Source organism: Argopecten irradians, chromosome 1, assembly GCF_041381155.1.
Source record: "Argopecten irradians isolate NY chromosome 1, Ai_NY, whole genome shotgun sequence".
In the NCBI taxonomy this organism is placed as follows: domain Eukaryota; kingdom Metazoa; phylum Mollusca; class Bivalvia; order Pectinida; family Pectinidae; genus Argopecten; species Argopecten irradians.
This window is the reverse complement of record NC_091134.1, coordinates 28,637,411-28,651,059: the sequence shown is the minus strand read 5'-3', so window position 1 is coordinate 28,651,059 and position 13,649 is coordinate 28,637,411. Positions and strand designations below refer to the sequence as shown.

The 13,649-nt window shown below is 33.9% G+C and overlaps 1 protein-coding gene across 1 annotated transcript in view; it reads left to right on the top strand.

Moving 5' to 3' along the window:
• Nucleotides 1-13,649, top strand: part of LOC138323097 (H(+)/Cl(-) exchange transporter 6-like) — a 109,483-nt gene that overhangs the window by 38,983 nt on the left and 56,851 nt on the right. Inside the window, exons 15-21 of the mRNA XM_069267447.1 lie at nt 472-613; nt 1,937-2,090; nt 3,536-3,698; nt 4,044-4,150; nt 7,013-7,148; nt 10,225-10,262; nt 12,319-12,427. Coding sequence (XP_069123548.1) covers nt 472-613; nt 1,937-2,090; nt 3,536-3,698; nt 4,044-4,150; nt 7,013-7,148; nt 10,225-10,262; nt 12,319-12,427 — 849 coding nt within the window. The remainder of the gene's footprint in view (nt 1-471; nt 614-1,936; nt 2,091-3,535; nt 3,699-4,043; nt 4,151-7,012; nt 7,149-10,224; nt 10,263-12,318; nt 12,428-13,649) is intronic.

Genomic DNA, 13,649 nt, shown 5'->3' with positions numbered 1-13,649 from the left:
TTATGTCATATCCCTTTTTAGTAGTCAAATTATGAATACATTTTTGTATATTGGTATTTGGATGAAGTATCAAGGGCGTTCAAAAACAAAATATTGCACTCGTGACTATGTAATATGAAAATCAAACTAAATAAATAATTTGATATGGCACGAGCCTTTAGACGAAAATGCTTATTATTGAATTCATTTGATTAATTTCATATTGCATAGCCACTCGTGTAAGATCATCTATTTATTAGATAAATGAAATATAATACTAGTAGTATTTTATTTGGTAAATCCGCACTGTGTAGGATAGAAATGGATGAATTAATGTACAGTGAGGTTTGTATCGACACATATTTGAAAGATTAATATAGAAAATTAGACAGACTGGTGATTTTAATACCTGATGGTAGTCTACTAAAACATTACGTCCTTCGAGGCGTGTATAAATCATTTGGTATGGTGCATAAAACTTAATATTTGTAGCTTACAAGCGAGACATCAAATACCATTGAGACTGCTGTGCGGACCTACTTCTGTCCCGATGGATTTTATAACGATATGGCAACACTATTTTTTAACTCCCAAGAAGAAGCCATTAAACAGTTATTCCACCAGCCAGAAACAGGTAAGTCTATTTTTTAAACTAATCATTTCTTTATATAGTAATTTATCATACTTCTGTCTTTGAACATGACCACTTTGCCCGTGTGATACTAGTGCTGTCATACCAGCAACTGGGCTGATATAAAATTAAGACGACATAATTTGATATTAGCATGAGCTGATATGAGTTATCAGCGCGGGCTTATATCACGTCATCAGATTTTTTTATCCGGATTTTATGTTGCCGCTTCGATTAGGTTTCCGATGCAAACGGCAAGTTCTTTTAAAATGCAACAGAAACACTTTCTGTTTCAAAGTAGTTCGTATAAACCTGCGGATAAACGTATTGAGAAAGGTAACAGAAATGAAAAAAAATAGAATGTTGCTGAAGATTTAACGGGAGTTTGTTTTAAAGTCCAAATACCCGTATCTGTCTGATTTTTTGGGGGGGTTAAAATAATTTTGAAAAAAATCCTATTGTAAAGCATGCAGAGATGGGACAAAGGAAGTTAATATTTATAATAATCAAAATTGATATTGAACATGGCTACGTGGGTCCCACTTTTCAAACGAACAGAAGTTAGCCGACTTTGCAACGGCATTGCTGTGAACACCATGTGACTACCGTATCGACGTGACGCCTTTTCGAACTCTTCTGAGAACAGGTCATGAACTTTCCGACTTTCGTTCGGCAACCATCGTTATTTATATGTCGATCAGTTCAAAATGCTTACAATGATCGACCTTCAACAACTGCTGCACCAAAGTATGGAGAAATTGTTATCAATATTCTTTGATATAGCTTAATTTTAACTACATCTGCAAATACGAACAGTATCGGGGTCAAATCTTACTTGACATTTTGCTGCAAGGTACGTATGGTGCGAATTTAGAGGTACAATCAGTTTTGTCTTTATCGCCGAAAACGAAGCATCGATTGCCATTTGCATTACCGCAAACGCCATTTACATAACCACAAAAAGGATATGTTGTATATAAATACAAATGTCGTCCATTTGTCAACAAAAAAAGAGTAACAGGAACAATTTGAACAATTCAATAGTTTTTAAGTATGATTAATTCCTGTCCTTAGTAAAACTCACCATTCTGTTTAACCAGGTTGTTTGTATTTGAAAAACATAACAAGCGCTTCCCTATTAGCTATTTAATTTAAGGCTTTAGGCTAAATTTATTACTTTTTTTTTCAAAATGTGTGATGAAATATTATGATATAACAATTTTGATATAAGACAAAATTTTGATAAGTAAGAATGTACGACTTTACATAGCCCCTTATTAGTATGAATGAGTAAATAATGTCTTCGGGTTTTTTTTTCATTCTCAGACGGTTTTAGCCTCCGAACCTTGGGATTCTTCTTCTTGTTTTTCTTCGTCTTGGCCTGTTGGACGTATGGAACAAATGTACCCAGTGGCTTGTTTGTACCAAGTTTATTATGTGGGGCCGCCTATGGACGATTTGTCGCTCGACTTCTTGTGTTGTAAGTTAAAATTTTCGAAATAGAATCTTTGTCATTTCTTTAATTATTTTTCCAATGAATTCATATAATTCACAAGTTTATATATGCACAATAACCAATTAAACAATCAAATATCCATGGTAACCAAATAAAAAATCAAATATCCACGGTATCTGAATAAAAAATCAAATATCCACGGTAAACAAATATTAAAAAAAATCAAAGCTCATACACCAATGCATTTTCTGTGAATTCTTCTATTAAAGCAGAAAACGTCCTAAGATTTCGTGAGCTTTCAAACATCAAAGTTTGACCAAGTGACTTGATATAAAGTCACTCAGTACATGTCCTTATATAAAGTCACTCAGTACATGCCCCAATATGAAGTAACTTAGTACATGTCCCGATATAAAGTCACTCAGTACATGTTCCGATATAAAGTCACTCAGTACATGTCCCGATATAAAGTCACTTAGTACATGTCCCGATATAAAGTCACTTAGTACATGTCCCGATATAAAGTCACTCAGTACATGTCCCGATATAAAGTCACTCAGTACATGTCCCGATATAAAGTCCCGATATAAAGTCACTAACGGCATGTCCCGATATAAAATCCCGATATAAAGTCACTCAGTACATGTCCCGATATAAAGTCACTCAGTACATGTCCCGAAATAAAGTCACTCAGTACATGTCACGATATAAAGTCCCGATATAAAGTCACTCAGTACATGTCCCGATATCAAGTCCCGATATCAATTCACTAAGGGCATGTCCCGATATAAAATCCCGATATAAAGTCACTCAGTACATGTCCCGATATAAAGTCACTCAGTACATGTCCCGAAATAAAGTCACTCAGTACATGTCACGATATAAAGTCCCGATATAAAGTCACTCAGTACATGTCCCGATATCAAGTCCCGATATCAATTCACTAAGGGCATGTCCCGATATAAAATCCCGATATAAAGTCACTGAGTGCATGTCCGATATAAAGTCACTCAGTCCATGTCCTGATACAAAGTCACTCAGTTCATGTCCCGATATAAAGTCACTAAGTCCATATCCTGATACAAAGTCACTCAGTACATGTCCCGAAATAAAGTCACTCAGTACATGTCCCGATATAAAGTCACTCAGTATATGTCCCGATATAAAGTCACTCAGTATATGTCCCGATATAAAGTCACTCAGTACATGTCCCGATATAAAGTCACTCAGTACATGTCCCGATATAAAGTCACTCAGTACATGTCCCGATATAAAGTCCCGATATAAGGTCACTAAGGGCATGTCCCGATATAAAGTCACTTATGCAGTACATGTACCGATATAAAGTCACTCAGTACATGTCCCGATATAAAGTCATTTAGTACATGTCCCAATATAGACAAAATATACGTAATATTCTTCTGTATACCATTCAATAGCTTTACTGTTGCCACATGTAATTTTGATAGATTAGGGTATGGGAATCATGCGATCAACTCTGGAACATTCGCCTTGATTGGAGCAGCAGCTTTCCTGGGTGGAGTGGTCCGAATGACAATTAGTTTGACTGTTATTCTAATTGAGTCCACCAACGAGATTTCATATGGCCTGCCTCTGATGTTGGTGCTGATGGTAGGTTATGATGGAAGTGTTCAAGGTTTGTTGTGAACATGACGTCTTCGATGGAGGAAATGGTTTTCTGACTCTCCTTCCCTCCCCCTCTCTCTCTTAGAACCAATTACGATATTTAATATTTATTTAAAAAAGAACGATTTTTAAATTTTATATGTGTCCCCATAACCTCAAAGGATTATTGATCATATCACTATTTTACACGTGAGAGATGTGTGCTTGTCAGCACTTAAACTAGGAATTATATAGAATCTGAAAAAAATCACTAAAAAACATAAATAAAATCTCACTTAGACACCGAAAACATGTGCTATATTACTAAAACCTCTTTTGTTTCTTTTTTAGATAGCTAAATGGTCAGGCGACCTCTTCAATGAGGGTTTGTATGATATACATATACATCTTCGTGGTGTTCCTTTACTTGAATGGGAAGTTCCAACCGGAATGGAAAGGTAAGTATATCATGAAATAAAGAGAAAAATAACTTTCTATAAACATCTTATTCAATAATAATTATTGAAAAAGATTCTTAAAGGGACAATTCACTCACGCTAATTCTTTTACATAACCAAGAAGCAAAATATGGCATAAATGTATTGTTCTACATTTCTTATGAAACATGTAACATAAGATATTGACAAATTCCACGTCATTGTTTAGTATTTTAATTGATACCGTTGTAATTACAAATCGTTGATCAATACGATTAAGCAGGTACAATGTGTACACTGTACAAATATCCGAGCCAAAGTCACGCACGTTAAACAAATGAACTACATAACCACTGTGGAGGTGATATAATGATTTTTAAGCAAGAAAATTTACCTAATAAGGTAAACACACGTCTGTCAGAGCGATTTGAGCTGATCTAGACAAAAGTAGCATTACTCTACGAACAAGGGACTGGGTTCGGCATACAAGATATTCGACCACAATGTGTAATGGCGGACAGCGAATGAGTTTGAACATTTCACACGCATTTCACCACCATGGGATTTTCTGACATATCACAGTAAAACCGACTGATCTAATTTCCATTAGAACTGGGGGTTTTCCGATATATATACAAATTTTAATGTTCTTGTAGAATGAATTGTCCCTTTAAATCACTTATACGTGTATGCATTTTATTTCGAATTGTGAGCAATATCCTATCAAACAACCTATGAAAAAAATGTGTCCGTCGAAAAAATGGGTTTTGGGTTGTTTATCAGCTGGAAATGTAGAAGTTCAAGAAGATAGAAGAAACTTGAGTAACATTAGAGAACCCCCCAGCTTATTCTCTACTTCCCTCTCTGTCTGTAACATGTTGGGATAAAGGGCTACCAAGTGCGTTCAAGCAAATTACCATGACCTTCAATCAATGTCAGATAGGTCAAATAAGTTAAAATATGAAATAGGTTAAAAGATTATATGCAAAAAATCTAACTGGCCTAGGTAATAAGTATTGAGTCTGTATCATGCTTTGTCACTGATTATCTCTCTAAGGTTACAGTGGTCAATTAATATAAATGTATAAGCAATGTCTTGCCAAGGGCCTCGATATCTAGTATAATGCTTATATCATGTTGGGATAAAGAGCTACTAGGTTTGTAAAAATGAATGAAATTTAAACGCCCTCTTGTCAATTACTCAGAGACCTATAGATCTGATATTGGGCCTGTTGTATGCTGGGATGAAGGGATATCAAATTTGTTCATATGCATGACCTTGACCTTAATTCAATGTTACACGTGTCGATTGGTTAAAATCTTTAGATTACTTCATTTCAATAACCGAGAGACTTAGTAGTATGCTTTAAGCTCACAGAGATTTCAAATATATAAATATTATGTCTGTAACATGCTGGATCATGCATATTCAAGTTTATTTACTCGAATGACCATGACCTATTTTCAAGGACAAAGTGGTCAATTATATCAGAAGCATCTACTAATATGCAATGTTCTAACTGTTTGTTGAAGAAAATACAATTAGTTTTTTGTATTGATTCAAAGATTCTTTCTTCACTGTGCACTGTATACTTTAAAAAAGTTGTATTGTACCGATAGATTGACCGCTAAGGCCCATGGGCCCCTTGACGATATTTATTAACAATATGCCTGAAATGGTAAACTGAATTGTAAAATGTTCACCGACGCTAAGCTGGAAATAAATATTGGATGTGTCCGAGACAGACAAGCTATACAGAATGACCTCTACAAAATAATCAATGATATCGATATTGCTGAACGCAATATCTCATGCTGCTGTCATCAGTCAAAAACAATAATGAAGCTCAGGGTTAGATTAAATGCCACAAAACAAATTTAGCAGTAGAAATGTCGGTACATGGAACGATCTACCGGAAATTGAAGTCGCGCCTTAACCAACACTTGCGCAATGAGCCATCCAAATTTACACCTATATGTTTTAATAGTACTTGATCGGACATCAATGAACAGGAAGTCCATTAGAGCATTATATACATAAGTACATGACTAATAAACCAAAACAACTATCAAGTGTTTTTTAAGCACCTTTTTGATTTCCTTTTTTCATTGTAAAATATTTACTGAAAGGTTATCAATCTGAAGTGTCGGCTAAATACAATTATTTTCAACACTAAAATTTTAATGCAACATTTAGTAAGAAAATATAGAAATATGTCGCCAGCCAGTATATAAGGAGCCGCGATGGTCAATTGGTTAAGGCATTCAAACATATTACACTCTGGTTTTCGAGTCCGAAACTCCTAATTGGACATTTGCCTGTCATTGGCTGTAAGTCAGTAGTTTTTCTCCGGATACGCTGGCTTTTTTGCCTTTTGGCATATCTTAATATGATCTTAGCAATTTGAATAGGTCTTTAAATTACTCTATAGTGTTGAATTATAACGGTTCAGTCGAGAACAGCAGTATGGTTCAAGGTTGTTCCGACAACAATCAAAACTGAGCATCAACAAAACATCTTGTTAAACCAATGCTCGTACATATGACATCGGTTTAAGGTACATGCCTTTTAAACTTGTGATATTTTACATGCCTATAAAGGAATTCTTTGGTGCTTTTAAAGGTTGATTGAAAATGTGTATGCAAAATGGAAAAAATTTGGTATTATTGATGACTCGTAATTAATTGTGTAACTTGTAAACTCTGCGAATATGCAAAAAATATCATATATCATATTTCTATCGCAAAATATTCTGTTATGCCAATACCTGAATCTGTCTGGAACTTGATTTTATTCCAATTACCCAACAGTTTATTTGAAATAGGAATATAAAAACAGATATCTGATTGCTTTAGTTTTACGTAACATACTTTATTTTTCAGATTAAAAGCTGAGGATATTATGGAGCGAAAACTCCACTTTCTTTATCCAAGAACCAGGGTTCAGTCGATTGTGCAAATCCTTAGGACAACTGCCCATAATGCCTTCCCGATAGTGTCTATCATTGAGGAGACGCAGGTAATACCATTAATGTATGTCAGGGACTGATTTCTAATGCGATTCATGACTTCTACATGATATACCAACTGAGGTATTGAAAAAAAGTTTCTTAATTTCGTTTTCAAGATTATTTTGGAATTTGTAACTATTACGTTATTATAAAAACTAATTTATGTTCGAAAAACAGATGTCATTGAAATAAATATTTTCAGGGAAAGTCAGGAGACACCTGACTGTCTTTATATATATATTATAAGATTAAGATTTTGCGGTTATATTAAGCAAAAAATACGATTCATGTTTATGAAAACGTTTACTTCAAACGAGATTTGTCTCAGTAATTGATAGGATTTAGTTCAGATCAGCAGGTTCATTATAATTACATAGTTTTAAATATTTATCCGGGTGATCCGATTCATATAAACATTTCGACTGCACGATATGTACATCTGATCTATATGTGATATATGATTCACAGGTTTATGACACTAGGAAGGATTAACATATGTTTGTAACTTTTGATTTAAGCCATATTATAAGATTCTTCTGTCTAAAGCGTTTCATTTTTGTTAAAATTAGTGCTGACCTAGAATGTAATCAATGTTTGATAGTATCGTTACCACATTCGTATGTGGTATTACAATATGTATGTAGCGGTATAAAGACATTGATGGAAACTCCTCCCCCAAGGTACCTACATGTTATATACATTGTACTACAATTTTGAAAAGGGCTGCCAGGGTTGGGATGCCCCGGAGTCAAATCCTCGAACTATATTGTCCCCACACAAGAGGGCTCTCGCCCAGCATACAAAACACATGTGGAAATATAATTATTATTTAAATTTTATATAATGAGTCCAAAAGTTTTTGAAGGATTACAGTTTTAAGAGAGTTTTGGAGAGAAAAAAAGTTACTAATCTTAACAGGATTATCCCTATAATTTGATAGATTATATTGAATTAAAGATGCTCCACCGCGGACAAATGGTATTTTTTCACTATCAAAAACAGAAGCAGACGATTTAGTATTTTTCTTCAGTTACAAAAGTTACTTATTTTACACTATTACCACCTTTGAAAAGTTTGAGCTTCTAATTTTACTTCAAGTTCAAAATATGAAAAATAATTAATTGCATCCCGAAAAAATTCCATGGCACTATATCCTATATGGAATGAAGCACTGATTACGCATACACCAAAGGCAACATTAATTATTTTATATTAGTTTTTTGTGTTAACTAGACCTATATATACACGATTAAACACCAATTAATGTTCAAATGATGAGTATCAGTTATGCTCTGTCGGCGGTGGAGCATCTTTAATATAATGATGTAAGTACAATTAGAAAAAAGCTTTATTTCAAAGGATTTTTTACAATACCAAAAAAATATGTTCTATGCTTTCAATTTCTGTTTTACAGCTATTGCAGTTAATATTTTCAGAAAAACTTATAGTTTTTCATTTATTACCTTTTATGGGGCAAATAAATTTTATTATGGTGCCATATTAGGGCTCTCGCCAGTCCCCGCCAGTCCCTTTGATATTTAAACACATTCTCTTCAACTAAATAAACCATCTAATTATCGTCGAAATATAGTTTGCCTGGTAATTTTAGTATTATTGTCTTAACAATGCAATCAATATAAAATACAAGTATCTTTTAGAGTAGCTCATCCTGAAAGTTTAGCATGCAGTGGCAGACTGTGGTTATAAACAAAGATGGAAAAGTTCAATAGCAAACATTTCATCGATGACATTGTAGCGATTCTTTCAGCAAAAAAATGAAATACATTGTGCTTAAAATATTGTATGATTGGACTATTAAGCCAGTTCGATACACTACTTTATATTCTTGTTCTGTTAAGATCATCTCACAAAAACGATCAGGATGATCTATATATGGTCATAGTGGTTCGTCCGTCGTCGTACGCCGTTAGCATTCGTAAACTTGTCCCATTTTGTAATTCGTCTCAGAGGAATGATCCACAGATGATCTAGACCAGATGGACGGTCTAAAATCCAAGATGATATCCACTGGCTGCCTTCTTGAAAAAATGCATTTGAAACGTCTTCCCCAGTTCCTTCCTGAGTTGATAATTGGCAGGGATGTAAAGACATGGCAGCCAATAAAAGAATTGTTCTAGACCCACCTGATCATTGTCGGAGATTTTTTTATTCTTCTCATTTATTAAATCAGCTGATTTATTTGTTTATGTTGCATGATAATTTTGGTGTATGGTGATATTTGTCTTCCACTAATAAGAAAGGTTTCTAACCAGTTCCATAATTTGAATATCTGCAGACGGTTTTTGACGGCAAATAAAAAAATATGACGATCGCCAAAAGTAAACATAAATGCATGAAAAGTTAACAAAATATTTCAAAATTATTTAATTATGTTATAATGATAGGAAATTTATCTTCTTAAAGAAAATTAGCACTTGCAACATGTTTTTGGCCTGAGTAATGAAAGAATGAACTCCTCAATTTGGTTCACTTAACGCCCCATTAAAACCCGTGCTAAACCGTGCTTTTCCAGTCATTACCCACAACCACAACATAGTTGACTTCTTTTTTTTTGTCAATATGAGCAGGCTATTTGCTTTATAAAATACATTTGTTGTTGTTTTGAGGAAAAAGGTGTAAATAAAACCGAATAGGTAGTAAACTTTTTAGAAATTTTGTAATTTTTCTATTGGTTACCTAATTTCCTTTGATCCGCTGTCGTAAACATAACAATACATGAACATAGTTTTAATTTCGTTGAGAATATTTTCCACTAGCTTGTCGTAAGTTAAGATTACACGACCCTTAATCATTGCTTCCTATTTAAATTTAACAGCTAGAATCCGTGTTTTATTATTCGAGCACTGGTCTTCTTCAGTGTTTGGCATACGGCTTAGAACTTCATGATATGATTCTGATTAATTTCTTGTCTTGTCTTATTTCCTAATTGTTTTTCATGGAATCAATATCATTTTATGTACCGATGTATTTTGCAGTGTAGACATTATTTGCTCTTGCTCTTGCATATAATTCATACGTTATAGTCATCACGATCTTATTTTGTTTTGCAAATCTATTTTTCAGACACAGAACTTGCCAGATGAGGAGCCTCATTCTCCGACGTAAGTAATCAACATTACAACAAGATATGATCTCACTTCACCGGATGATTTAAACTGAAACAATACAGGTTTCAATTTCGCGCTGTTAAAATCACTTGATGTATATTGTGTTCCATCTGTGCATATTACAGAGTTACATCATTTTCTTGTAGATATCCATTATGACGTCATTATTTTGTGAGCGCAACTCACGTCATTTTCTCTGGAAAGTATGACGTTACACTCGGAATCACGTGACGTTACAATCAATACCTACTCATGGGCAGATAACTGCAAATACGGAATATTCGAATGGTATAGACTCGGCACCGCCTCAGTTTATAAATATAATAAGCGATGATATACAAACATTTTCGTAATTGTATTTTAATATCGCTCTCTGTAAGGGAGATCACTCCCTTATCCCACGTTTATTTAGCTTTCTCACTGATGTTGAGTGTGGAATCCAGTGATACCATCAGCTGTTCAGACTAAGACTATAACTGTTTGTAGCCAATTATTGGCGAAGCCCATAAACCCAAGTGAACACTAAATTTAAGTAAATCATGTCATAAACGGACAAATTTCGAAGGTTAAGACATATTTGCAATAGTTTTATGCCAGCTATCGCCATTCAAATATATTAATATATCATAAATATAATCATAATTCGTAACCAGATAGGTACTAGGGTAGAATTCAAATCAACGGCAACAAATTTTATTTTATTTTAGCGCAGCGACTACCGACATTACTAAAATTGACAAACATGATAAATTATTTACAATAATATTAAACATTATTTAACGAGTCAGTGTAATTGAAAAGTGCATAAGTACAATTTATATTTCCTTAAAATATCAAACATGTCAATATAATTGATTGCGATAAATAAACTAATTTATTCCGTTTTCCTTAAATTAAGTATGAACGCAATTATCTGTTTCTTTTATTTGCAGATTTTTTTTTAAATGACGTATATATATGACGTAAATATTGGATGTTCAAACATGACATCGGTATATTTACGTCTCATATATTGACTTTTTGCCTTTCCTGTTTTTAATGTGCTTTAAAATTGACTTTTGGTCATGCTGAAAATCATCATCTGATTCATTGTTTTTATTTTATTATCCCCCGCTTTCTCCGAAACGGGGATATTAATTTCGGTTTGTTCGTTTGTCTGTCTGGAACACTTCGTTTCCGTGCAATAACTGTAACAAATTTAAATCGATTTTCTTCAAACTTGGTGACAAGGTTAAATGCCGTAAGGGCTCGGCCAATTTCGATCGCGACTGTCGATGGACCTTATTTAGCGGAGTTAGGGCCCTTTGAATTACTAAAAACGCCATTTTCTGCCATTTCCGTGCAATAAGTGTAACAAATGTAAACAGATTTTCTTCAAACTTAGTAACAAGGTTAAATGCCTTAAGGACTCTGCCAAGTTCAATCGCGACTTTCAACGAATCTTATTTAGCGGAGTTATGGCCCTTTGCTTAAATAAAAAGTCAGTTTCTGCCACTTCCGTACAATAACTGTAATAAATATTAACCGATTTTCTTCAAACTTGGTAACAAGGTTGAATGCCTTAAGTGCCTGGCCAGGTTCAATCAACTCTTTCAGCGGATGTTATTTATCAGAGTTATCACCCTATAATTTACTACAAATGTCATTTTTCTGCAGTTTCTGTGTAATAACTAACAAATGTTAAAACTAATATTGTTAAAACTTGGTAACAAAGTTAAATGCCTTAAGGGCTTAGCCAAATTCGATCGCCTCTTTTGACATATCTTAATCAGCAGAGTTATGACCCTTTAATTTAATAAAAAAAAGTCATTTTCTTCCATTTCCGTACAATAACTATTAACCGATTTTCTTCAAATTTGGTAACAAAGTTAAATGTCTTTCTTCCGAATAAGAATTCAGTTTATTTTTTCATGTTTCAACCAATGATTTAACCCAACCTCAATAATGTTTTCCTACAATATGTCCTGAAAGCGGGGGATTGAAATTCCACGAATTTGCTTGTTATTTATATTTCGTCACTCAGTCCTTCGATGATCTTATCTTATTTCAGAGAACAAGATTTCCCAAAGAACGTTCGCCTACGTATGGATGGATTGATTCTGAGGTCACAGTTAGTGACATTACTGAAGAAAGATGTCATGTTTGACGAAAATCAAACGGTAAGCTCATCTCTTCTTCATTATGAATTACACGTCACAGTATATTCATATGTCTACAGAAAAAAATGCTTCAGAAATACTAGTTATTTTGTCATTTATATGTAAGGTAACAAAGTCATTTATATGTAAGGTAACAAAGGCATATATTCATTTATTAAATCAAAGTAGCAGCACAAGTTTTCAATTACTATATATAACTACCGCGTAAAAGGTAAAAGTGAAATGATTAATATATCAGGATATGTTATTGTGATACCCCTGATCACAGGAAGCGAGCACATGCTATGTAACCGATTTACGATGGTTGTATTAGTGTTATCACTAGATTGCTTTAATATCGAAAGTGATAATTTATTCTAAAACGCTAAAAATGAATGTTATACAGTTTATATAAGACCTGTGTCGTATATGAATACAGGCGGGATGTTGTGGACATAACCTTGGTACGATTAGTATAGACTCCAGAGATGGTATTGATACTGTAATACATATATTATTTTACATTAACACAATTCTTTGGAAACATCAGCCGGGGTCTTCATTATGCATGGTATTATGCTTATAAGCGAATAACCTTGACATGCATTCAAGGTCACAAAGGTCATTTCAGTCAATCCGTTTATGCAGAAATTTCGCGCAAAGAATGTGCCTTACGTCGTTAAGGAGCAGTTATTTTCGCCAGTCAAAATTTCCAAAACGATTGTGACCGGTTGTCGAGTTCATCTCGAGTTATGTCCCTTTAACCATAACTGCTTCAGAACAAATAGAGTTGCCGACATGACGACGTATACCAGTTAAGTGCAGGTGGCATGCACGGAGGTGAAGCCATAATTAAGATGACACATTAAGAGATGACAATTATCCTGTGTTATTAACAAACTTGTTCTATCGATTAAATCATTAGTTTCGTTAAAATCTCCGCAATAATCATTCCTTGTTTAAATTCACCTAACTCATCGTTTAGTTTTTAAAACACGATTCTATTTTTTCAAAAGTTGAAATTAGCATGTAGATTTAGCAAAGTTTAAAGAAATTATCCTGTATTTCTAATAGAGTACAATGGCCGATGGCGTTTACTTTTGTTTTATAAGCGAAGTATAGGCCCAGTCGTAACGGCACGATCGCATTATCGACACATGGCCATGTGTTAGCCAATGAAAACAGTGTAAAATAGGAGCATATCTTATCATATCACTTATTACATGTTATACTTGCAAATATA